Consider the following 27,866-nt stretch of genomic DNA (forward strand, 5'->3'; position numbering starts at 1 on the left):
CTCTATGATGAAATCTGAAACCTATTTACTTACCAAATGCCCCAAACACCTTAATTTAGTGTATTTCGTACTTTGTTAGAAGTGTCAGATTAATTTGTTGGTGTTCACTTTTTCATAATAATTGTGATATTGTTTCAAATATCAGTAAAGATACAACGAGCTGAAAACAATTTAACTTAGTTGTAGGTAAGTGATATTGAAGGGCTTTGTAAAAAGATTATAACTAAAACTATATATTTAATATTACAGAACAAATGAGGCTTAGTCGTAAGTTCTGTTCGCTTACAAAGTTAATATTACAAATATAAATGTTAGACAGGTAAAAATTAAGTGGTTGCACATCATAATATCAGGCTTTAGTCATGTAGTAACACTGTGGCTCGGTTTATTAGGACCGTTCATTTTTTTGACTTGTAGTGATAACGATACAGGTGAAGAAATGGTCAATACATTATTTAAACAAGCAGATAATACAAGGTTTTTGAGCGTTGTTGACTGTGACGACGATGCTGCTGCTTTATAAAAACTGAAAAAAAAGATTTAAATTATTTAGCAAGTTAGGTGAATAAATGGCATATGGCTTTTAAATTCAATTGTAATAAATGCCAAGTAATGGATGTAGGATATCATAATTTGTTTTATTAATATAATTTTGATGGTCATAACCTTGAAAGTAATTCTTAGTGACGAAAAAGCCACTCAAAATAAAAAATGTATCTCAGAATGACTGGTATGGATATCAACACTTTTACTGATAAGGAGAGAACAACATTTTGATCTTCCTAGGTCATCACCTGAAGATGATCTAGGAAGGTCAAAACATTGTTCTCTCCTTATCAGTAAAAGTGTTGATATCCATACCAGTCGTTTTGAGTTATATTTTTATTTCAAGTGGCTTTCTCGTCATCAAGAATAACTAGACAATTAGACAATAACTAGACAAGTACTAGACAATTAGAAATAATGTATTAAGTGCTTTCCAACATTTTATTTGCACATTACAAAGCAGTGATCTGCTTTCTTGTTTAGGCATTGGATGTGGTATAATCCAATGCCTAAACAGGAGAGCAGAAAACATTTGCAATAAGACATCTGTCAAAGCAGAACACCAAAAGATCATAGATGGTTTTAAATTAAATGGTTACACCTCCTCCTTCATCAAAAACTACTTGAAGAAGACCATGACAAAAAGAAAAGATCAGAAAGTCACAGCCACTGCAACCATTTACCTACCTTACCTGCAACATTTCGGTGAAAAACTCAAATGCATAACTAAGAAATTCAATATAGAAATTCAGTAGAAATCCTACAATACCTTAAGGTCCATTCTGGTAAGAAACAAACAGCAACCTACCAAAGAGAATCTCAAAAGTGTCATCCATGAAATTTCATGTTCCTGCAAAGATACATACATTAGAGAAACAGGAAGAAAACTTGCAACAAGAATAAAAGAACATAAAGATAGCACAAGACTCATGAAAATACAAAATTCAGCCATTGCAGAGTGCTCCACGTTAACTGGACGCAGAATAAACTATCAAACCTTTACTAAACAAGAGATTCCAGATTAGAGGTAAGTAACCTATGGCTTCCATTGGTTGAATCTACAGGAAATATCTCCTCCAATCAGAAACAGTGATAACCCAACCAATCATAACACACTCTTTACAATTCACCAGAACACCACAAAAAACACTGTACACACACACACACACACACACACACACACACTGACCTGAAAACGAAAGGTGGAAGACTTTCAAAACGTGATCCTTTACTCTTATGTCTCCACAACAGGCAGTTGCAGTTTATTCTACAAAATTTCATCCAATTCATTTTTGTCTCAGCTTTCTATGCTTCACAATATTTTATGCAATAACAAACACAAATGTTGGTGTAATGTTATTGGCTACAATAAAAATGATCAATAATATAATTTTTCTTTGTATTTGTACCAAGTCAATAGTCTTCAGATATATAAGTACACGTCTAGTAGATGCTTATCCAAATGTCAGTTGTAAGACATAATAATTTATTAGAATAAGAATACATTAAATATACACCTCGTGCATATTTAATGAGATTTAAATTTGACTAATGAAGTCTAAACTCACATTTTTCAAACTGTGCTTAACCAGTCAAATTTTTATACCTTTTTTATTTTCATAGTTAGAATTAGACTTGAAATTAAATTAGTCCACAACTTTAGGAAATTTGCTTCAGCGTACAGGTCATTAAATTAAAAATAATCAAAGAACAAGTTAAAAACACACCAATCAGCCATGTTTCAATAGAGGGTAGAATTCCATCTAATAGCATTTTGTTCTAAATATGTCAGAATCCAATAATCCAGTACTAATTTCATATATTATAGTTACGTTATTAACATGATGTTTCTAAAGCAAATTATTAAAAAAAATGCTGTGTTTTTTTATATCTGGTTATCTATAATAACTATAAACAGTTATGGGATATTATTTTCATTAAATTATTTAGACCACATTAAACTTTTTTTTTCGTGGTATAAATTTAGAAAAGCAAGTAACAAAGACTTTAGAGAATGTATGCCAGTTTCTTTGCCAAAGCCTGACTTACAAATATTTAGTGTTTCTTAATAAAATGGAAAATGGCTTTACAGTTTTTTTTATACATGTGAATTTAGATATAAGATGGAAAGTGGTAATTTAAATGGCATATAAATAACCAATCCATGCTTTAATATACATATGTGTGTGTGTATGGCCTTTAATAATGGATAGTTACAGCTAAAATTATGTATTTAAAATGATTATATCTTAAAAGACTCTTGTTCTAGAAGAGCCAACTTTCACTTGCTGCAATTTGGAATTATGGGTGTGATATAAAGTGCATACTTTGTCATTCCAATTGATATATCAGGTCTATTCCTAAAAGAAGATATGGAAATCAACATATGTTGTAGTCAGTGTTCATTTATTCTTGCAGTCTCATCTCCAATAGATATTTTCAAATCCTGTGGTCTATTTTGATGGGCATTTCCTTTAAGGGAAACTCTACAGCCAAAAACTTTATTTTGTAGTATCTGGAAGGACTCAAGCTTATTTTTTTGTCATTGAATTGTTAAAATTTATAGTTTTTCTCTAATCTTGTAGTGTGGTCTGAAATTTCAGATTCTTCTAACTTTTTTTTTTTGGTTATACTTATGTATATCAGGCTGTGAAAAGATGTTTTTAGATTAGTTGTAGTTCAGTTTTGTTGCTTCATAAATTGGACACTGCATTGATGAAAATGGCATTTTTAACTTATTTTTAAAGAGAAACAAAAAACTTTTCCTTTTAGAAGGAACTTTCTAAGTGCTTTTCTGTTCTTCAAAAATTAAAAATATAATGAATTGTACATTTTTTTCTTTTTCAGTTTTGTGTGCAAAACAGAAGAACATATTAGCTCATTAAAATTCAAATCAAACATTCAGATGAAACTTTATTTTCCATTATTTTATTTAAGAAAGTTTAGTAATGAGATCAAAGGAATTACTATACTATTAATTTGGCTTGTTTGCTATATACTATATAAGATATGATGAGTTATTTCAGATAAAACAGGTGAAAGTAGCAAATATTATGCTGAAATTTGTTGTTTGTAGATGAAGGCTTCTATTCAAACAAAATTGCCTAATATTTTAGCAATGAAGTAGTAAAATAATTACAGAAAAGGAAGAAACATCAGGTTAAGTTCTTGATAAAATGAGTTTGTGGGTAAAAAAATTCTGCATGTAATTTACTTTTGTACATATTTTTACTTTTACACTGTCTTTTTTTATCCAATTTTTTTGTGATTTACAGTTTAGTAAGTTTTTAAGTTAGATGTTGTTAAACATGAATTTTACAATTTACATTTGCATATATGTATGCATAATTAAAGGTTTTTCCACTTTGTACTTGATACTAAATCAACCAGTATTATAGTTTTCACCTGTAAATAAATTGTAATAATAGCTTGAGAATTTTTAGAAAAGCCATTCATTTTACAGGAAGAATGACATAAGATTTTTATTTGTCACTTACAATAATTGTTGTATGAGTTTTTTAAACAAAACTATTTTTCAGGGTTATAATGAATGCAGTAAAACCTTGAATAATTACCTTATTCTCAGTAGCAGTTACCAAACATTGATTATTTATCCACACTAAGAACTATTAGAGGGGCTCTCAGAAATTGTTTAAATGAAGGGTCCATTTATAGCATTGTACCATTTATGTGCATGTCAACCAATATCATGTAGATATGATACACATAATGTACAGAAATCCAATAACTAAGCAATTTTGTAACCTTTCATTCTACATGAATTTGCATAAACAAAGAATCAAAGTATTCAAAAGTGTACAGAGCTGTTAGGAAATCTCAATTAATTTGTACTCAAAATTACAATATTTCAGCATCATAGACATTAAAGCAAAATCATGGTCTTAACTAATTTTACACTTAATAATAGCATCCAGAGACTAGACTGTGAAACACATGCCTATATAGTACAAACAGTAACAGGTTAATGATAAGTAGAAAGAAAATAACGTATTTATTGAAACCCACCTATTCATTTTAGCCACCAAATTACAAGTAAGTTAACTTTAACAACTTCACACAATGCACTTTCAAATGAGTACTTGGAAAAATACAACTTGTCATTATTCAATACATCCACTATTTGTATGTAAATAAATGAGTGGAATTTTTACAGGTTCATACAAATGTTTTAATTCATAAAAATTCAAAAATCTTGCCCTTGTAAATAATTATCTGGGTAGTCTAAGTTGTAGACACAACAAAACATTTGTGTGCATTTAACTTAAAGAAAACATTATTTTCAAATATAGACACTGTTCATCAAGAATGTAACTAGTATTTCATCTTGAAGATTTATCATACATGTATGTTTTTATTGTCAACCCTTTTGTAAATTGTCTTTGTGCAGGCCTAGTTAAAACAGCATGCCCTACTACATGAATGAAGTCCATCCTGACTATACTGCAGCATCAAGCCTTCTACAGCATCTCAGCAATGATGAACTAAAACGTTTATTAAATGAAGAACAGGAATTGGATGAAATGGTTAAAGATTTAGAACAGGTGAATTTTTCATATAATATTTATATATCTAAATCCATGGTTTGTTAAATAGTAGTTAAAATAGAGAGTAATATTCATGTGTTCATACATTACTTATGATCACCCAGGGCTTTGTATATAGTGTTATATTTTTTAAAGCTTTCAAAACTGTTTCGGTAATCCAGGTGAGACTGGGAAATTCTGAAATCAAGTTATTGTCTTTGTAAATTATAAATAGTGCATAGATACTAATTTGCTCTTTAATTATTTTCCAGTATGATATGTTACCTCATCCAACATAAATAGCTATTTTCTTTCAGTGTTTCCTTCTATATGCAAAATAAATGTATGCATACTACAAGTTTTCTGTTTCCCCTCTATTGGAACTGACTGATTCCAATGCATCTCTCATGCAAATCATCATGCATTAACTCTTCACCAATAAGAGTGCAACATACTTTCATGATGCATGTGGCTCCTTCTGTTCAATTCTACTGAATTATTACTTCTCGTTTGGTAGTATTTGCGCTCAAACATTTTTTGGTGCTTTTTGTGTGGATTGTGATTTTAATTACTGAACTGGAATTTCTTTACTATCCTTTTTCTATATACATTGAAGAAATCTTTTAATTTCCTAGCTTTTTTGTTTTTCTCACACTTACATATTTCTACAATGAACTCTTGAGGTTCATGTTCACACTTCAGGTGCTATACTTCAAGGACTGCTTTCACAGGCTGTAAGTGGAGACCTGTATTTGGATTTCTGTGCTATTATCCATTATGAGATTGATTGCTATGTGGGTAAACCACTAATCCTTCTGAACAAACTGAATCTATTCAAGCAGATGAAGATTTTATAGCCTTTTTACACAATGAGATTTTGTTGGTGTTTTTCCCTACCTCTCCTGCTAGGCCTAGTATGGCATTTTTCTACATGTTTTGTAAGGAATGTCATGTTTTATCATATTTCCTATATTCTCTAATTCCTTATTAACTCCATGTTGGCCTGTTTGTTGTCTTTGGCTCTTCCTTTACACATTTGGTTTCACTGTAGTTGGGATTTTCTGGGTTGCTATGCGACCTTGTTTCAGGTACTTCTTACTTTTCAAGATTTCTGTATTTTCTTTGCTTATGTTTTTGAACATGTATCTCTGACTTTGAAATTATGTGTAATCTATGTGTCAGTGCTTGAACTTTTCTCTTGGGTTGCACATTTTACAAAGTTAGAGCTAAAATACACCCCTATATCTTTTCTGTTTTTTGGTCTATATCTACATGTCCTTATCCACCTTTTAGGAGTTTCTCATCCCATCATTTTATTCAACATTGTTGGGCATGTTGCCAACGGTACTGGAGACTAACCAGCAGATTCTGGTCCAGTAGGAACTTGAATGTATTATATTATTATCCTTTGACTGCAGTTAGCTACACTGCAATTTCATGGGTTCTTTGGGTTTTATGAGAAGGACTTGTCATACAATTCTTTTTTCCCATCTCCACTGTTCTGGGCACCATTTTTTTTTCCCATGACTTGGAATCCTGCCACTAGCCTGTGTCTGTCTGAGACAATACAAGATTTTTTGTCTGTACAAGTCTTTGCACCTATTCACCATTTTTCTCCAGGCTGTCTGTTATACTAACTCCAAACAAAAGACTGGCATCCTGTACAAGGTTTGTCCCACCTTATTCTAATTTTCAATCTGCCCTGTTTTACCTTGGAATTGTTCCTCATTCTTAGATGAGCTTTTTCTCCAGGTTTATCAATAATAAAGTGGAATGTTAAAAATGCTTATTTGCCTATCCTGATATTTTGTAACTTGTGACCCTCTCTTTTGTTTATTCTTCACAGGTTGGTGACTCTGTTTGTCACACTGCCATTTAGACTAGCTTCAGCCCTGTACTTTTTTTTGTCAAGCATTCAGAACATTCATTCATCATCTATATGCTCTTGGAGTCCAAACAGGAGTGTGCCTTTTAACCTTACCAGCTGCTCCTGGAGGTAGGTATAATGAGCTATTAATCAGGTTGGAGAAGTCATTACTGCATCCTATTTAATATCTTGTCCATTTAATGTTTTTCTTTTTCCCTTTGTTAGTGTTTTGATCAATTGGAAGTTTCAGGATTTATAGTCTACAGCCTAGAGATCTTGTCCTCTCAACATCCTGGAGCTATTCAATGTAGATCATGGTTTGGCTTGTTTTGTTCATCTGACCATAAATCATCTGATAACAATCCATTCTGATATTTCTTTGGTAGTTGTTTATCTCGGTCACCAGGGTAGCACCTATTTTCCATCCTCTCATTATGTGTCATGTTCCAAGTGCTTTCACTCTTGTCATGGACTGGTTTCCTGTCCAGACAACATTTATGTGATGGAGTGGTCTCTTCATCTTTTTGTTTTCTAGTGGTTTTGACTTCAGTGGGGTACTTTTCATGCTGAGGCTTTTGCTACATTCCTTAACCACAAATTGCCTTAATGTTGGTCTCTTGATATTCATCTTCTTGCTCTCGCTGTAGTTTTTAACCAGGATTGGACGTACCATTTCTTTATCCTCCCTGTTCTCCTTCTTCTCTGAGGGATTTCATTCATCCTTGACACCTAGTGTTCCATTCTTCCGACAGCTATTTCCTGTCCATCCCAGCTTTGGTTTCTGCAGCTTCTCCAGCTTCCTCTTCCATTACCTTTTTCACCCTCAGTCATCTGTATTTCAACCAGATCTTCCTGTCCTTCCTCTTTACACCTGATTTTCCTCTGGTCATTGGTGAGGCAATCTGGCATCTCCCAATAGTTAGCCTCTTTTCTTGCTTGTATTATGGGCACTTCCGATATGGAAGTTTCTCATTACAAGTAGGATTTTTCTCTCATTGGTTTCTGGGTCCAGGGTTTTCCCATTATCAATCCACTTTCTTCATCATGTAGATTTCCATCTAGAATATTTGGACAGTCATGTCCCACATCATTCATTTTTCCCAGTCTCACAGGTATTACACTCTCCTATATTTCAGTTGTGGATATGTTCTTTCTGGACTTGTTCTCCACATGGTAGGCTGACCTTTTAGATAAGGATACTAATGTAGTCCTGATTGCCTCACTTTGCTTACATTCAAACCACTCTCCCAGTTCTCCTTATCTCATCTTCCTTCATGTTTTCTTTCTTTCATCAGTGGTCTGTTTATTTGCCTTCAGTGTTTCACATACACAGTTTATCCTTTACATATTTTCTCATTTCTCTGTATCATTTTTCCTCCCTCTCACTTCTGCATCTCTTGAGGATAATTCCTCTGTTTAGCTGCTTTTCCTTTCTTCTGTTTCACACCTTTATACTTGCCTTGATTCAAATAGACTTCTATGTCTTACATGTGCTTTTCTTTTTTGTATTGCCTGGACAGCATCTTTCTTTGGTGTCTGTTTCCTCATATTTCTCCCTTGACAACCAGCCTCTCTTTGTGTAATTTCTCCTTCACCAATTGGGATTGGCTCTTTGTTTGTGGCTTTTTCTTTATTGACTTTCTTCTGTACTTTGTTCCAAGTGTCTTCTCTCTGAATCCAACACCATTCCTTTTCCTTTGCATTTCATCTTCTTTGTCCTTTAGAGGTACTTCTTCATTCAGGCATGTGGGCTACTCATGGTATGCTTGTCTCTTGTTATTTGCATATGATCATGGTTTTCTTTCTCTTTGGATTATCATCTTTCTCCTGTAACTGTTCTAGATTATCAGAATTTTGTGAGGCTTTAACAAAGTATGGTTGTTGTTTTTCTTTTCAGCAACTTTTTTCTCTTTTATTAATGTTCTTTGTTTAGATCCCACTCTGTGGAGAGTGGTGTCTAACCAAGTATTCTTTAACTGTTCAAATCTGTACTGTCATGTCAACTTGCATATAATTCCATGGCCATGCAATGCACATTGCAGAGATGGGGTGTTCCACAAGATTTCTTGTAGGTTTACCCTTGTGATAGCATTGCTACATAAGCTTGCCCATCTTAGACTGTAACCACCCTAGATTGCATGGGTAAAGCAGAAGGGCATAATTGCTCATCCCTGCCATGTCTTATGTTGAATAAATTGTTAGGGTCTACTTTTAAAATTAGGGTTTGTGGTCACTCAATGCAGTGTTTCAAGTGTTGTTGTTCTTCCAGGTGCTCCACCACATTTTACCCCTCTTTTCTTCTAGTGGAATTTGAGAGTTCTTATCACTTTCGAGTTCCAAGCTGCTGAGATAGTAGACTGTGGAGGCATCCTCCTAAATGGGTTCATGAAATACAAACAAAATATAGAAATTATTATAAAATCATTCAATTGAGAGCAAGGTAGTATAGTTCTGTTGCATTCCACTGTGAAACACAAAAACAAATGATAGTGAGGTATAAAAATTGCATTCCATCCTTTCAATTAAGATCCATTGTCTTACCCTCACATGAACTTTGGTTTACAGTATGCAGGTTTTGGATTTAGAGGAGAACCAATCAGTATAAGCCCTCACACATGTGTTACAGATATCTGTATTCCTCCCTTATTTATATTCCATCAGAGTTGTGGGTTACAGTGAAGATAACTGCAGATTGTTGTAGATCTTTTTCTTCTGCTGTCTCTCAGTGTTTCTTACCAAGGAATGTTAATGCAATTGTAGTGGTTTCACTCAATCTCACTTTTGAGGGAGATGGTTTACATTATGTAAACATCTTTTATGTACTGGATGTTTAGTTCCTGAATCAATCTATCAATTTATCATATTCACATGTGCCACCAGTATGATTCTACCCTTACTTGGGCTTCAGTCTCCAGTGGCCTGGGTTTTGGGTTGTAGTCAACTTGCTGGTGGTAGGATTCTCTTTCCACCCCCACACACACATGTTGGTACCCCATGGCCATGTTTTGGATTGTAGTTGACCTACCATTGAGACAATCCTTGTCCTAGTTCCTTGTGGATGTCAATGACACATCCTTTTTATTTTACCCACTTTTATAATTTATAGGATTGAGTTTCATAAATATTGCATGATTTGTATCCCTTTCCATTTACAATTCTCTCCCAGTTGGATGTGCTTCTCTGTTTTCTGCCCATTTATGTGACACATCAGATCTTAGAATCTGGCTTTCTTGTTTTAGGAAGTGTCCTTCAGAAGCTTTCAAAGAATGGTTCTTTCCTTCCCTTGCACTGGTCTTTTCTTATATTTCATGCAGGGTTTGAGCTATTTATGTGAGTATAGGTAATGCACTGTATAAGATGTTATAATTTGCCTATCCTGAAAATGTATTTCTAAAAGGTACTTTTTCCCTTTTACACTTCTCACCCTTCCTCCCCACTGAAAACTGTTGCTTCCATTTTCTACCAAAATTCAAAGTGATAGTTTGGTAGAATTGAATAGAGGGACTGTCATGTGTCATGAGAGTGTGTTGCATTCTTATTGGTGGAACACTGACTCAATTATTTGCATGAGAGACACATTGAAATCAGTCAGTTTCAATAGAGGGAGAGAGAAGACTTGTGATATACATAAAAAATGTTTTGCATATAGAGGAAAGTGCTGAACAACAATAGCTATTTTTGTGAAAGGAGGTAAGTACCTATTGGAAATACATTTTTAGAGGAGCAAATTAGTAACTTTTGTAAGAGATAAAAACTAGTAAAACAGTACACATAGAGATCAACATTTGGTAATTTAATCACAACTGTGGGTGAAACTTATTTATTTTACCCTTGTAAAACAGTGCAAAATATGAAATCTTAATTACCACACAATTTTTCAGAATTGTATTTGTAAAGGTTAGGTCAGAAAACTAGAAATTGTGGACACTTTTATTCTGTTTAATGAGAGCATATTTAGCTTTCATTAATATTCCTTAAAATAATTATTAGGAAGTCTTTTAGTTTTTAAAATAGAAAAGAATGGTAGTTCTGACAGCCAAGTTATATGTATAAAAAGTTCGTGGAGAATTACCAGTGACTCTATACAGCATAGATAGCTTTGCTGATTCTGGGGTATTGATGTACCTAAACTACATCAGCAAGGAACATTGTTCCACTTTTAACATGTAGATTGAAACAATCATAGATGAAATGTGAAAAAAACATTCACTTTCTGATACAATACCATACCTCTTCTCACATCATAACCTTCCTTGATTTGTATTGTTCTCTATATGCATAATTTTTCTCACCACTAGCCTAATACTCCCATCTAATGTCGTGTTTACAAATGGTATAGCTGTATTGTAGCATGCGACAGTCTCTAACAATAGGAGGTGACAGTCCCTCCTAGCACAACTAACTCCTATACTTCAGAACACAATCATCACTTCTTGATTTGGTATTCTGTATGTAACAACATCTTAATTTTTTCATTCATGGATTTTTCCAATATAGGTATTTTCTAGTAAAAGTATTTCCAAAGACACTGTTTCATGAGTGTTAGTAACTTCCATCTTGTCTGGTGTCAAACAATACTGCTTTGTTCACTCTAATCTTGCAGTTCCTTGATGTTGGGTTTGTCTGTCTGTTGGGAGAGATGACAGCTTTTTTGCAGCAGGGTTCTTAATGCAGCCTAAGCCTTCTTTTGTTCCTGGTATACCTTCATTTATATTTCTCTTTTGTTATAGAAGGAATTTTGCCAGTTTCTTTCAAACCTACCTTTGCTTCATTTTATGCCCATATTGTTTTGATTCTATCTCAGTTTTTTTATGATTTTGTGACAAGATTCCTTAGATATTTTTTTATATATATTCAGTGATTTTTACCACTAATTCAGGCATATATGCCTTATCTTCCTACCTTTCATATGACTAAACATGACTTTGGGATATTTTTCCTCAATTCCTAAGCTCTGGAGTCTTTTTCTTCAGATTTAGGGGTCAGATCCTCTGTCTTTTTCTTGTCTTTATTAAATTTTGGCTTTCCTACCTTCACTTTATATACACATACACTCACACTACCCTTCTTTGTTATTGTTTCTTCTTTCCATGGTGGTTTTTAGTGGAAGCTTGTTCTATTATGTTGTGTTCATCTTTCTTAGCATTTTTGCTTCGTATTTAGTTAATCTTTTGCTTGAGTTGGTGAGGGTATAATGCCCTTGTTACTCATTTGCTTTTGCCTCTCTTATGCCTTCTTATGACTCTTTTCAGCTTCCAGTATGATTTTACTTGTATGTTTATATCTTTGATATCATACGTTAAGGCTGCATACTATTTTTATGCCTTGTCCTCACTAATGTATCAATTCTTCTTTATTCCTTCTTTACTTCTTTTTTCTCTCTGTTATTACTTACCATTCCTCTTCCCATATGTCCTTTCACCGCTCATAGTCTTTGGCACTGTCAGTCTTCACAATGATTGTCCTATAGGCTAAAGGTCAGTTAGGCTTTTTTGTTTGTTTGGACCTTTACCCTCTATCTGTGGCTTATTGTTGTGTACATGGACTTCTGTCAGAGAGCTTTAACCTTATATTTTTCTCTTCTCCTCCTCCAATATCTCTTGTTCTGATTATTTTACATCATTTAGTTTTTTCAACATGGACTTGGTCAATATGATTTGCCATGTGACCTCTTTGTACTTGTTTAGTCTATAGTTCTGACACAACTAACTTTGAATATAGCATATATATCTTCAGACTTTGGCAGACTTCAATAAACATTATAATGTTTCATGTATAAGAAATCACATTTTTTAGTGAAGTATTTTTAATAAACCAAAAGAAGATTTGTCCATGAATATATCAAGTTTTTTTACCAGTCTGTGTTCAAAATAATTTTCATGGTAAGATTAAAAATACTGTTATTCATTTTAAAAATCTCATATTTCACTTGCATACTCTCTAAACCTCCTAAATACATTTGAAATGTTTATTTTTCACTAAGCTTTATATTTTATCTGCTTATTTTCTCTACCCTTGCTCTATACAAGGCTGGTCAATTTAACCACAAAGAAATCTAAATTAACCTTTTCATTCTAGAATGGCTCCAAATTGTAACATGAAACTACATTCATTTATCCTAAATAGTTATAAACTCTTAATGATATGCATCTATGTATAATTAAATTTTATTGTCTTATTGCCCTTTTGTTTTATTTTTAACGAAGTCTAAGTACTACTATCTGTTCAATTGTAAGTTGTAAATCACTTTGGTAATGCATAGTTCATATTATGCTATCAAATTACATTACCAACAAACTCATCAAGCTGCTTGCTTGTGGGCCTTATGAAACATTTTTATTATTATTTATTTTACCTAATTTAACCTAAAGGTATCCCAATTTTTACATTGTAGTTACTTTTATAATAATAAATAAAGAATAAACATGAAAAACAAGAAATGAAGTGCTTGCCTGTGTTGTTTTTTTTCTGTCAGCGATAGGTAACATTTAACCCTAATTTTTTTATATATATACTAATGTTAGTCATGCACTAAGTAATTTTTATTTATTTAAGTAATACACCAGAGTACATAGAATAATAACATGCCTGCAGAAAGCAATCTCCCCTAACCATCCCAATTTTTCTGACTTAATAATTTTTCAACAACTTTAATTAGAAATTCTTCCAAGCTGGTCATTATATTTCTCATGGGAACAAAGCTTGTACTGACAGAGAAAATGACAATTCTCTTTTCAGAACACAAAGTAATATGTTATTTCATAGATGAAAACCTTGGATTTCTATTGGTTATATATAATACAGTATTAATAGTAAGAGAGGATATGACAGATGTGTGTGGCAAGAGGGGTCTGGTTTTGTATTTGATGGCTCTGTAACCAAAAAAGATTGAAGGCTATAAAATTTGTGATTTGTCTGAACAATGAAGATTAAGCAGTGAGTAATTTGCATTAAATTTTGTACATATTAGAGGGATGGTGAATAAAAATAGAGAAGGGGGAAAACTTAGAAAAAATGTCACATTTCTCACACTAGGGGAAATTCATGATTTTTTTTTAAATATTGCCAAATGAAAAATGTACTATTACAATATTTTTTATTAGCTCAGATTTTATGTACTGATATTGGCAAGCCAGAAAGGGAGAATACCTCAGTTCTTATGCTAATTTGGGTCATTGGACTATGACATGTCATCCCTTCAAATCCATTTCTAAGAACTTTTGGCTGTACATTGAATTTTGAATTTTTTTCTAGGTTTGTTTGTAGACATCTCTTAATGATATATACAGTCAACTCTGTAGTTGCCTCCTTTATCAACTACTGTGTGGAACTTTTATCTTTCTCTTCCTGTTTTCATGATATCATCCTTCTTTTCTGAACTTATTATGTACAGGTACGCCTGATGGCTTGTTCTACTCTGAGTGCCCTGAGTCTTGTCATGGATCATCTCTCGAGGCCCTCCAAAATACTATCTATGGATTATTACCTTATTCCCCCAATATTCAGGTGGCTATGCTCATATCTGAATACATTTCTTCTCACTGCTTTTCCTAGTTTTCTCAACATCCTACTTCCCATTTTCTGATCCTTGTTCTTCCAGTGTTCATGTGGCTGTGCTTACATCATGACACTTTTCTTATCAATGTTTTTACCACTTTTCTCAATATCCTACTTTCCATTTTTTGGTCCCTGTTCTCCTTCCCTTAGCTCTATCTGGGGATTCATTCCATTAGGACTGATCCAATTTCTTCTTCAATGGCTATTTTCCTACTCTTCTTCTTTGTGTTTTCCTTCATTATGAATATTCTGTGTTAAGTCCTTCTGATAGATTAGTTGTGGTTTTCTCTGTTACACCTTCTTACTCTACTTCTTTCACTCTCTCTATTACTTCAACCTTGCTCCTTTCTTCTATCATCACTCTAACTTCATGTTTTGGTTTTATCTTGTCATTTGCTTTGTGTGTAGCCTTTCTTTCTCATTCAGTTTGTTATTCCTTCCTTCTTGTCAATCCACAACAATGTTGCACATTCTATAGTTAGTCATTGCACCATGTTTTCTTCCATTCCCTTCCATTTTAGTTAACTGTTCAAACAAGGTTTATTGCTTTTGATTATGACTTGTTACTTGGCAAATCTATCTAATACTTTCAGCTTTTCTCATTATTGTCATGTTTTCTCCTTTCCTGTCTTCTCTGTTTTTTCTTTGTTTTTTGTTGTTGTTGTTCTTTTTGCCACCTCCATTCTCCTTATCTTGCACACCCCCTCTTCTTTATGACCCTTTTTTCTCATGTTCCTTCTATCATTTTTCTCATAGGTCCTACTTATAACTTTCTGCCTATGGTCATAGGAGATATATGTGTATGCTGTTGCAGCTTCTTGTATTTCATCTTTCTATTTCTTAATATTATTTTTCCAAATTTTTCTATTGGCTGTTCAGACAAGGCTTATTGCTTTCAACTATGTCTAGTTTCAAGGCAGCTCCAAATAATACTTTTGAATTTTTCCAATATCATTACATTTCCTCCTCTCCTGTTTTTTTTCTTTTTACTGTCTTTGTCCTCCTCATCTTGCAGTCCTTCCTGATTTCAACCTGAATACTTCTCTCTGTGCCTTTACTTTTTTCTCATTAACACATCAGTTTCTTGTTCCTTGTACAAATTTTTGCTTAGGTCCTACTTCTTACTTTTTGCCTGCTGCTGGAGGAGATATATGTATACCATTGCTACTTTTCATATGTTTTCTTTCATTTCTCAATATTATTATTGTTATATTTTCATTTTTTTGTCTGTCTTATCCATGTGGTTTGCTGTTCTGTGGTCCACTCTGCTCCTTTTCATAGTTTATGATACCAATGATTTATTTTTAGAATTCTCCATTTCCCTGAAATAATTTTACTTTTACTTTCAAAGGATGGATACAGTACCTTATCATTTTAGGTAATGCTTTATTTGGTGCAGATTCACACCAACCCTTTCAATTCTCCTTTCATCAAATCTAACACTCTTTCACTCTCCCTCTCTGTCTCTCTGACTCTTCACTTAGGCCATCCTATGGAGGAGTTCATACAATCTGGTGTGTGAACTTCTGTACTTACTTTTGTTGCACATTTTCTTCATTCCTTAACATTAAACAAGAATGTATGATTTGCCATAAGATAAGCTAGTTCAGTTGTTTTATTCAGCACTTTATACTCTTTGACAACTTTGTTTTTTTTTAAAGTTTACTCAAAACAAACAAAGAAAGTTTTAAAAAATATTCCTATCTTGAATATTTATAGTATCTTATACTAGCCATTTGTTACAGCAACAGTTGTATTAGGCTTTTAATGATTTTTAATACTGCATTCAATTCTTTGGGGTCTGTTTATTTTTATAAAGAAAAAGAAGTGTATGATAGTATTTTGACTCTATCAAATCTGTTGCTGATGTCACATTTTGCCCAATACAAAACTTTTTATGTTGACTATGATACAACAAATATAGTAATGGTTTGAGCACTGAGTGTATAAGCCATTTCTTACAACAACAATTGTTATGGTGTGATTGTCTTTTCTATACTATTATAGACCTGATACTAATACATTATAATAAGTATAATTAATTGCAATCATGTTTCTTTCACAAACAAAAAATCATGTTGTCAGTGTTTAAAACATGACATTGGCATACTTAAAGCTTCAAAATCATTAGCATTACATCATTTGGCATGTGTGTGTATAGAAGTAAGTATCAGAAATACATTTTAAGGTAAGAAAATACTAATTTTCAAACCTAAAACATAACTCTGAAAACTGCTCATGGTTTTGCACACCATATATTGCTCAGTGTAACTCAAGAATAGGATGTTTTATTACTTGCATTTCATTTACTGTTTTATTGATGAAGATTTCTCTAAATAATTTACAGTTTGTGTCATAATAATAATATGTGGAGTTGTTTTATATCTTAGGTTAAGAATATTGAAGCTGAAAGAGTAATGTTGCTGGCAAGTAACAAAAATCTTGCTGAGTTCAACTTGAATCGAGAGCCTTCAATGCTTGAAACTCGCCAACAGTTGGCCCATATGTATTCAGAAGCTCTAGAGTTAAAAAAAGAAGTAGAAGAAAAGAAACAAAAACTCGGTTAGCAATATGATTATGAGTTGGTTAAGATGTTGAGATTTCAAGAACTGTTGCTACATTTGTAAAAATTTTACTTTTACAACATTATTTATTATTTAAACAACATTGTTTTTGGATAAGAAACAGTGTGTATGAATTATTAAATTAGATATAAAATACATTGAATTAAGTAAATATATTGGCCAACATTTAAATTTTTATTGGTTTAGAATGCTTTCTAGCTGAGAAATTTAAACTTGTTCTTTAGTGAGTCAAATAGTGGTTGATAACAGATTTAACTAAAATTTAATGATACGACAGGATTACATCAATTATTGTACACCAGTATAAAATATGCATTTGTTCATATCTGTAGCAAATAGACCATATTGCAAATGCACTTTATAAGATAGTTTCACACTGTATTTCATTACTATTTGTAATATACTATCAAACCATGTAAGTAAATTTTGTTCTATGGAAACAAGTGATAAAAACAAAATTGGTAAGATTTAAGTATAATCAGGGATGGCAATGCCATAAAATACAAAAACAAGGTAGGAATGACTAGATGAAACCATAGCAAAATCCCTACATAAGTTGCCAGTAAATACTGAGTCAATCTTATAAGTTTATGGTTATGATCCACTATAAGCCTGAATAGCACAACTGACTTTTTTTTTTTTTTCAATTCTGAATTAACGTGACTTACAGAAATTCCATACTCAGTTGTAGGTTTAAGATTTTTTTGGAAATATTTTTTTCTAGTTATTTAGTATTTTTTGTATAGTTTTATATATTGATTTTCAACTTGTTTTTGTACTTTTTGGCTTTGCCGTAGCTGTGTCATGCTTAATTTTGCAATTGAATTTTTATTTGTATAATAATAATGTTAACCCATCTCTCTTGAAACTATTGATTTAATGTGGTAGACATTGGTTCTCTAAGTATTGAATTTCCTGATGAGGAATATTCTACTTCATTTCATCCCTACATCAAAACACATGATGATTCTCTTAAAACGTTCCAAAGTCATTGGTTTGGATTGACTGTGCCCGAAATTAGGAAAATAGAAATCTGTAAATACACTTGTAAAGTCTTCTTGCCCAGTAATGTTTATCTGTAGTATGTAACAAGTCAGTCAGTGTTTAAAGACTTTTTCTTTATATTGGTATATCAGTTATTTATTCCATTAAATGTAGTAGTTATCAATGTTGATATTAAGAACCTATTTGCAGTTTCTAAATTTTACACATCAAAAATTATATTATTTGTTAACTTTAAGAGTCACATTATATTTTCTTCAAATGAGATTTGATGTTTTGTTTGTTTTGTTTCTTTCTTTACAGAGGAGAAGGGTAGACAAGTATCACTAGACACAACACTAGCTATTCTTCAGACTTCAGCTGCCCAGTCAGAAGAAGAGACTGAAGTATGTATGTTTCAGACTTAAGCAATTATTTCATCATTTTAACTTTTCATCCTAATTTATTTTGTTGAAACACAACATTCATATTAGCTTTGGCTTTTGTTGTCATATGATTTTTTCTTCATCACCAGGTAATCATTCATTTATAATTTGGTAAATACAATGAAACATATTTGTGCATGTTTATACCTTAATCAAAGAGTATATAGCCTGTCTGTGGGACTTATTTCAAAACTGTTACTTTTTTGTTAGTAGACAGTGTAGTGTTCAGCAATCAATAGTGGCTTGAAAAGCTTGTATAACCTGAAAGTCTATGGCTGATTTGATAAGTTCAAAGTGGAATAATTAATTGCTTATACATATCTACATATGTGTAAAAAAATGGCATCAATATTTACTAATAATTATATTTTACATGTGTAACTGGATGGGTGAATGAATAAACAGATGGACATAAAAATGTAAAATAAAGCTTTGACAATACAAATTATTTAAAGAAAATTAGTGTTTAATTCTTATGTAGGTTTTATCCTTTACTAACCTGTTATATAAAACTTACTTTTAACAGGGAGAATATTTTACATGAAGATTGTATTGATAATTGACTGTGGTTAAGATCTTAAAAGTGATTGTAATGGACAACTAAGACATATCAATTTCAAGCATGTTCCAGTATATTCAGTCTAATACATATCTGATAACAAAATATGTTTATTTATGAAGGGCCTGTAAACACTTCTGGTGCACCATAAACTTGTAAAATAATATTTTACATTTGCTGTTTTTAATGTACATATTTTGTATGTATAATTGAAAAAATGCTGCAAAACAGTATTCAAGTTTAAAATTCATTTCAAGTGTTTGAATGAATAATTGTATCAAGAAATTTATGAGTTTTTGTTTTTCTTATTCAGAGTATGTTTACCACTGAAAAAGAAATACTACTAAAGACACAATTTATAAACTTGGATATTGTGGTTATTTAACCTCTTCACTGTAGCAGCAGTTTTTACTTCTTATTCTATATTTGGAAGTTCTTACAATTAATTTTGTTGTAGCATTGTAACTGGTGCTACATAATTTCAAAAGCACTAAAACAGATTCTTTGAAACCCTTACCTCCTATCACACTTTAGCTTTATTCTGACAAAAATTTTTCTTCTTTGTCCATTTAAACATTAGTATGAATTCTACCTCTGTTGCTCCAGCCTTTGTACCCTGCTATATCACCCTTAACAATTTTAATCTTGTGGCTTTCTTCACCTGTGTCAATGCTTTCTCTATACCCAATTTATATATAGGCACCCCATTACAAAGTCATATTTGTTGCAGGTTTTTCTTCAATATTATTACTTTATTTATACCATTTTCTTTTATATTATTTTTAGATATTTTTCATGGGCGTGAGTTTGTTGCTTATTTTCTTAATTTTATGGGAGGGAGAACATTTTCAAATATGAATGCTCACATTCAAATCTCAGACACAGAGTTGCCTGATGCCCCTCTGCCACCTGAAAAGCCCAATGTTCCCAAGAGTCAGGGAAGGAATACTTTCTGCAGAGGACATACAATTTGTTATACACAGCACAAAAATCGTACATGCTTTTTAATATTTTATCTCCTTTTGGCTCTAAGACGAGGTTGTGGAAAATCGAATAGACTAGTGAGACTTTAGATTATTTTTCCAGCACTCTTCTTTGCTCAGACAACTCATATGCCATATTTGACATTTTGAGTATATCTCCTGTGAATTATGACTTGTAACCTTCCTTGCTAGGATAAACTAGTTCTTTTGATTACCTGATCCTTCCATCTTTGCCAGACAATTCTGTGCATGCAAAGATATTTGCAGATCACTTAAGGGAGGATGCTGCAATGCTTTGTCTTTCTCGTATATTCACTCAGTTTATCTTGACTTTTCATCTCCTGGAGTATCCTTATATGATCTCTCAGAAGTTAGACCCTCTACTTCCTACTTGGGGCTCTAGACAAGATGTCACTGTTCATCTTACTTCATTCAGTTTTTCAGAATTCATCTATCATTTGCAATAGTTTTGTTTTTTTATCATCTTTGCAACTGTTTGTAGCCTGTATTAGTTCCCCTGCCTAGTTTTTGGAGGATCCTTATCATTTATCAGCTTATGCTCTCTCTTTTGTATCTTGGTTAGTTTGTTACCGAGATCTTTTCGAGAGAGATGCTTTATTGGAGAGAGTTCACCTTCCTGCATCAGATCTTGGAGTTTTCTCCAACAGTCTATTTTGCAGAAATTGCAGACTCCTTGTCATGTAGTTGTGGCTTGTCTACACTTTTCACATTATACACTGGATTCTTGACTGTCCCAAAACTTCTTCTACAGGGCTATTTACTGCATCTCTCATTCACATTTTCAGACTTCCTCTCATGCCACCATGATCCAATTGGAACACATGGGCTATTCCAATTTAACAGCAAGGATCCTCCTTTATGGTGAAGCACTGATTTTGCCACTGATGACTATCTTATGGAGCCAGGTCTTGTGGGATCTCATCTCAGAGGGTTCTTGTCTATATGGAAAACATTCACCACAGATCAGAGGGACATTCAAGTACACAGAAGTGTATGGGTCATTTCTCCTTCACTGCCCCTCATACTAAATCTTAAGACAGCTGGTATGGGTGTTAAAACTTTTATTGAAATAAAGTAGAAAACAACATTTAGACCTTCTTACTATAAGAAGGTTAACCTGAAGATAACCTAAGAAGGTCTAAGCATTGTTCTCTACTTTATTTCAATAAAAGTTTTAATATCCATGCTAGCCATTTTGAGATATATTTTTACTTCAGGTGGGTTTCTTGCCATCAAGTATTGCCTCTCATATTGTTTGGCTCTGCACTCCCAAAGGACAGACCCTCTTACATTCAACAGTCAAGCATAAAGCATCCACAATCTTCTGCACTTAGAGGCTTTAGAGTGAGTCTTCTTCTCTATTAGGTTTTTTATTCTTGAATATTTATAGTTTCAAAAAAAGACAGTCATTTCGTAACTGATTATAGAATTTTCTCATCCCACTTGCATCCTCCAATCTTCTTGGTTACAAAGGAGTCATTCTTTCCCTTCTGTGACTCTTTTCCTCCCAGACTATGAATGACATAATTTGACAACACAGAGCCCTATCTTCTTATCCCAATCACCAAGTCTTCAAGGTTATCTTAGTTTCATGTTTTACCATTAGGCCTTGCAAGTGCTCTGTACATCTTTTGCTGGAGAGTAAGAGCTTTTTAACATCATCTTCACACCTTCAGCATTCACACTTACCATTACATGAACAACTGGTTTCTTCTTGCTTCTTACTATAATTTAGCAGAACTGCATATTCAACCTCTGTTATCAGAAGCTACAACAGCTGTTCTTACTCCCACTTTATGCCTCTTCCATTTAGTGATGTTTTTCACTTCCAGACTGAGCCTGACCCAACCTTCTCCTTCAGGCTATGGAACAGGTAGTTATTCAAATACAATTGTCTCCTTCACCACCAGCATGCACACTCCTCTCTCTTTTGGAAATATGGACATCCTTGGAATTATTCAGTCATTTAATTTTAACTTACATAAAAGCTCTTGAGAGGACACTATAAGACCAGTAGAATATTTGCTCAAAAGTGCTGCATTGTTGAGTGAGACTATCAGATTCCAGTTTGCAGAATTTAATTAGGTGGTTGGATAGGGACAACTCAACAGTAAGTGTACCTCTTCCTCCTACATGACTAAGGTTACATCTGTTCACAGATGCTTCTCTTCAGTAGTCTTGTAGATTTCAAAGAAAACAGGCAGTCATTCCACATGTTTTCAACCAATGGATCTTCACCTTTAGGCAAACAACCACCAGATTGTTCCCTTTGCTTGCCATGTTCCAAGGGTATTGACTGTAGTGGTAAACCAGTTATTATCCCAACAAAGCTCTCTCTATAGAATAGATGCTTCATTCTCAAGTTTTTCATTGGATCTGCTCTTGTCTAGAAATAAAACATATGCTGGAGTGCTTAGCTCCCACCCTTCTTGTCTTCAGTAATTTTGGAAGTAGATGCTCTCAGTCAGGAGTTGGACGAGTCTTCATCTTTGTGTGTTCCTTTCAGTTCATCTGCTGTCTAAGGTATTGGCACATTTTCCCTCCATGTTCAGTCAGTTCTTCTAATAGCACTCTCGAGGAGTCTCTTTCTCCTTTCAGTCAACATCAGTCTGACATTTTTCATCCAGCAGTTGATATTCTTTGACTTTCTGCCTAGTGTTTATGTGGTTTATTGAACATTGCCAGGGTTTGATGTTTTGAGTGGTGTCCTTATTAACATGTTCCATTTGATATTCTTCTTTGGATGTTTATCAAAAGCAGTGATTTATTATTTGTCAGTAGTTTCCTCAGTCATTAGTTTAACCTTCACGTTCCACTGTGCCACATGTCTCAATTTTTGAAATGGTTGTTTGACAAAGGTTGGTATATTTTGGACTATCTGTCCATGTTGCCCTTTTCAGGTTCGTAATTGGAATATTACAGTAATTCTCCTTGCATTATCACATCCACTTTTTGAATGTTTAGGTTTATGTTCACTCTATCATCTTTTACCTCAAACACATTTTCTTGTATAATTGGCCATTGAATGTCGATGTTCAAATGTGCTTGTGCTTCACTTTCACAGAACACTGTACTGTTCTAACTACATTCTGTGGTACCGAGATAGGTTATTTCTACATAAAATTGCAGAAGCTAGGGTGAGGAGATGAGGCTTTCTCCCATATTTATCTTCCCTTCATTTCCCATTTGCTCATTCATTTGGATCTAGTTCATTTCTTATCCTTGGTCAGGCTCTCCAGTGTTATGTGAGTGCAATGAAGCATTTTGGGGCTTTTGTCACCAGTTGTTCATCCATTAGGATCCTTGGATATCATATTATTTATCCCCTGTGGCTTTGACAAGTTGAATTCATCATTTGTTTCAGATAGCTTACTCTGGCCTGTCATTGGAGGAGTGAAGACTCATTCAAGTTTCATCAAGTTCAACATATACTGATGTCCCTGGCAGATTAGTTGTGTCACTCACAGGAGAAAATTGTACAAACTGTTTTGTGAACCTCACCTAACATCTTTACAACACACTACTTACATGATTTAGTGACATCCTTCAAAGGGTTTCAGTCCCCTGTTGCTGTTCTACACATCTTGGCTCAGTTGGGAGAGAAGTGAGTAACCTCATTTTATTTATGCTTTTACTCTTCTCATTTGGAGGGCCTGACGCTGCCAGGTGGGTTAAGGCGTTCGATTCATAATCTGAGGGTCACGGGTTCAAATCCCAGTCACACCAAACATGCTTGCCCTTTCAGCTGTGGGACATTATAAAGTGATGGTCAATCCCACTATTCGTTGGTAAAAGAGTAGTCCAAGAGTTGACAGTGCATGTTGATGACTAGCTGCCTTCCCTCTAGTCTTACACTGCTAAATTAGGGACGGCTAGTGCAAATAGTCCTTGTGTAGCTGTGCATGAAATTAAAATAACAAACAATCTTGTTTGGAGTCCACTCAGTAGCCAGTATTGCTTGGCCAGGTATGCTTTTACAAACCTACACTAACTTACCAGTAGACTAATAACTACATTCCTAGTAATAACAAGCTTTTTTGAGATGGAATATTTCATAATACTGACTTCAAACTTTCTGGGTGATGAACAGTTCTTTTTTTAATATTGCATGCAGTGCTGAATTGTTACTCATGGACTATCATGAGTAAAGTGTAAAGGGGCTTTGTGTATCCTTGCTAATTCCTGGATTGAACAAATCAGGGTTAATTTGCTTTTTAAATTAGGAAACATGTGGTCCACTTATTGCACTCTCTGCAGAACATCATTCCTTTGAACTCCCCTACAATATTCCCACTAATTTTTTTATGTGCACCAGTATCAAGGCAATGTGCAAATGTGTGCTACTAGTCTTTCTTTAGGGGTGAAGGGTATATTTAGACCACTGACCCTACTGAATTATTAGACTGCTCTGTAATGCTACCAGTTGGTTATTTGGACTTTAGACAAGGGTCATTAAGGCCATCAATATGTTGAGACTCCTTACCATCATGTGGATGGCTAGGATAATGAAGTGTGTGGTGCTCGATTGTTTGTTGTGTGGCCACGTAACTTAGAGGGAACACTGCTCCACAATGCAAGTTCCCCTCTCCTCTTTGCTAGTGGAAAGCTAGGGAGCCTTTACCATTCTGTTTCCAGTTGTTGGAGTAGTGGACAAAGGTGTATTCCTCCTAAGTGATGTTGTCCTCTTTATTCCACTTAAAGAAAAGAAGGCAAAGCTGGGTACACTCCCCAACCTTAGCCCTGGAAGGTTTTCCCATATTTCTGGTGAGGAAACAGACCAGGCTATGAGGGTGTTTTCTCATAAAATTGGTTCAGAGATGATACTTTGCTATCCAGTTGTGTGAGCATGATCCATCTTTCAGATCATTCTGTTACTTCCCATGACCATGGAAGAGAGCCCTAACACCCCAAAATTCCATACACTATGTATTGTGTGTGTGAAGTAAGTGCTGGAAAGACATTCAACATACAGTGCTTGTTTTGAAAAATAAAAAAATATCCAATTATCACAAAACAAAAAATTGTTTAAGCAACAAGATTAAATGTATATAGAGCAACTTACATGTTGAAATTTCTCTCATTTCATTACTTCATATAAGTATGCACTTTGAACATAGTCATGTAGGGACTGAAATGCAGTGTCTACAAAAAATCACATTTAGACATTGTTTTTTCATATTTTAGAAAAATTTTGGAACTCTTAGGATTAGTGCTCTGTAATTTTCACCCATTGATAAATAATAAGAGAGAAAAATTAGATGTTAGTTATTAACTATAGTGGTATGATTATTATGAAATAAACAAGATTACTTCAAAATGTAATTTGCTTACTAATGTTTTCATTCATAACAATAGATATTTATATTGGAAATTAATGAGTTAATTGTCTGTTGTTTGTTTGTTTTTTAAATCAGGAAATGGCAGACAAACTGTTGAATAGAGATATACCTGTAGAAGAATTCATTGAAAAGTATCTGGAGAAGCGAAAAATTGCACATCTACGGAAAGTAAAAGCAGAAAAGATGGCTGAGCTTCTTGCACAGAAGAGAAATCAGAGCATAAATATGTTTTCTTCTAGTCATTATCAAGCAGGGAATAGGTCTAGCAGACCTCCACCTGCTCCACCATTTTTTCCAAATCCACCTATGGCGCAGCCGTTGTATGGTCCAGGAGTTATGACACCACCTTTATATGGAGTATCTCCTGCAATGAGGATGCCTATGCCATCATACAAATAGTCATGTTATCTGTTAGTTTTCAAAAATCTGCTATAGCTTAACTTTTCTATCCAAGAAGTTCGAAACATATAAATATTGGGATATCGTGTTTGTTTGTTTGTTTGTTTTTTCTTTAACTCACAGATATTCACAGAATTTAATTTAAAAACTTTATCAGAGTAAAGTATTGTGTTTTGTCAGGATTTAAGGAGATGAAACATATTATAAGTGTATGTGTGTATATATTATCATATGTACTATAAAGTGAAAGATACAATAACTTGTAAATGCATATACATTTTGGGAATGTTGAGGCCTTAAGTTAAAAAAATATTGTTTTTATAAAATAAAATTATGCAAACTTGTACAAGGTTAGGCAAACATCACCAGATATTAAAGTATCAGTTTAGTATCTTATTTCCTCAAACAAAACGAATGCTCAAACTTGATACTGGCTTGAACAGTGCAATGTATCAGATAATTTTCAAGTTCTCCTTTACCATTAAGTTTTTGTTTGTAGATTCACAAAATGAACTAAGGAAGACTGTGTGAAAAAACTAGTAAAGTCTTAGTATTTTAAGTATTATTAAGACAAATAATTAAGCAGTTTTAGTTTCTTTTTTGAAATAAATAAAATTTGAATGCATTCTAAAGCAATACTAATCAGCATTGGAAATACTATGACATCATTGTTGGTTCATTGATGATCATAAACCATTCCAGGTTTGTTGACCATGTTGGAATTTCAAAGATGGATGTCAAGTAAAAGAAAAGAACTTAAGAAGAACTAGAACTAACACAGAATTGAAATTAAAAAATATATACTTTAATTAATGATATTTTGAGCAACTGTTCTTTTTCAGGCTTAATTTAATTTTCATATAAATTTTAATGTTGCATACACATTTACTGTAAGTCACATTTCTCATAGAAGATGACATATTGCATTTTTCAATCTCAATGCTCCTTTGTGCTGTTAAATGTGTGAACTAATCTTGAAACAATCCTAAAACTCAATTATTACAAAAGGTTACACTATAAACAGAATGCACCAATGCCGTGAATGTCAGCACTGAGGTTTGTAATTTACCCTTTGCAGTACTCATAGTACTGTTTGGTGGCTTATACCATACCCAGTATGGATGTCATGAAAACATTGAAGTACAAGATAATTTAACTTTTGCTAAAAGAAATTGTAAACCATAAAATCAGTATTTCCTGGTTGTAACAAGATATAACAAATGTTATATTTCTTCTGTAATTGGAAATAGGTATGAACTTAAAAACCTGTCCAACTGCTGGCATAGCTTTTGGCAGCGATGTAACTTTGGTCATAAGAAATTTTAATTTTCTAACTATTCTTTTTTTCATTTTCTCCAGTGAATCATAGATTTGTTTTCCCTTTTTGTGCTATGTAAACTATATATACAATAATTTATAGAATTTTATCCATTTTTTTATTAAATTACTAAAATAGAATAAATATATTTCTTTAATGAAGGGTTTCATATATTTCAATATTATCATTAACATTTTATGATATTAAAGTTATTTTGATTTTGTGGTGAGAAAGTAATAATAAATATTTTTTTATTTATTTATCATAGACTAAAAAACAGCATTAAAACATTGATTAATAAGTTGTTTTCTCTCTGCTATTGACAGGAATATCTCATAAAATAAAGAAAGGTAAATTCTTAATAAAATGTTTGATTTTTGTTATTTTGACATGGCATATATATAGACATACACACACGTAACTATATTGTAAAAATCAAATTCCCTTAAATTTATAAGAAATCAACTGTATTTATTCATATTTAATTCACTGCTTTGAAAATTGTTGCAAAGAATAACTGCTGCACTTCTATTAAGAATCACAGTAGTTTACATTGTAATTCATACGTATAAATCAAGCTTTATTTTTATCGTTTTCTAAAATATCTAATTTTTTAAGTTCTGTGCTTGGAAACTAAATACAAATTGTGCTCAAGTCAATAAGACACATCACAGTATCAGAGGTAGCTTTTAGATAAAGCTATTAACTTATGTAAATGTAA

The 27,866-nt window shown here is 33.1% G+C and overlaps 1 protein-coding gene across 1 annotated transcript; it reads left to right on the top strand.

The window, feature by feature from the left end:
• Nucleotides 1-27,512, top strand: LOC143239769 (vacuolar protein sorting-associated protein 37B-like). Its single transcript, XM_076481251.1, has 5 exons — nucleotides 1-186; nucleotides 4,955-5,108; nucleotides 16,905-17,076; nucleotides 18,405-18,487; nucleotides 25,504-27,512. Exons 2-5 carry the CDS (start codon nucleotides 4,971-4,973, stop codon nucleotides 25,825-25,827), a joined length of 717 nt encoding a protein of 238 aa, XP_076337366.1. The 5' UTR covers nucleotides 1-186; nucleotides 4,955-4,970; the 3' UTR covers nucleotides 25,828-27,512.
• The last annotated feature ends 354 nt before the right edge of the window (nucleotides 27,513-27,866 follow it).

Source organism: Tachypleus tridentatus, chromosome 13 (genome assembly GCF_004210375.1).
Source record: "Tachypleus tridentatus isolate NWPU-2018 chromosome 13, ASM421037v1, whole genome shotgun sequence".
Lineage (NCBI taxonomy): Eukaryota > Metazoa > Arthropoda > Merostomata > Xiphosura > Limulidae > Tachypleus > Tachypleus tridentatus.

What these genes read in the sequence shown, in the direction of transcription:
- LOC143239769 (XM_076481251.1), top strand. Translation starts at nt 4,971, where the DNA reads ATGCCCTACTACATGAATGAAGTCCATCCTGACTATACTGCAGCATCA. An exon ending in TGGTTAAAGATTTAGAACAG is followed by an intron (nt 5,109 to 16,904) that starts GTGAATTTTTCA and finishes TTTATATCTTAG; the next exon opens with GTTAAGAATATTGAAGCTGA. An exon ending in AGTCAGAAGAAGAGACTGAA is followed by an intron (nt 18,488 to 25,503) that starts GTATGTATGTTT and finishes TTTTTAAATCAG; the next exon opens with GAAATGGCAGACAAACTGTT.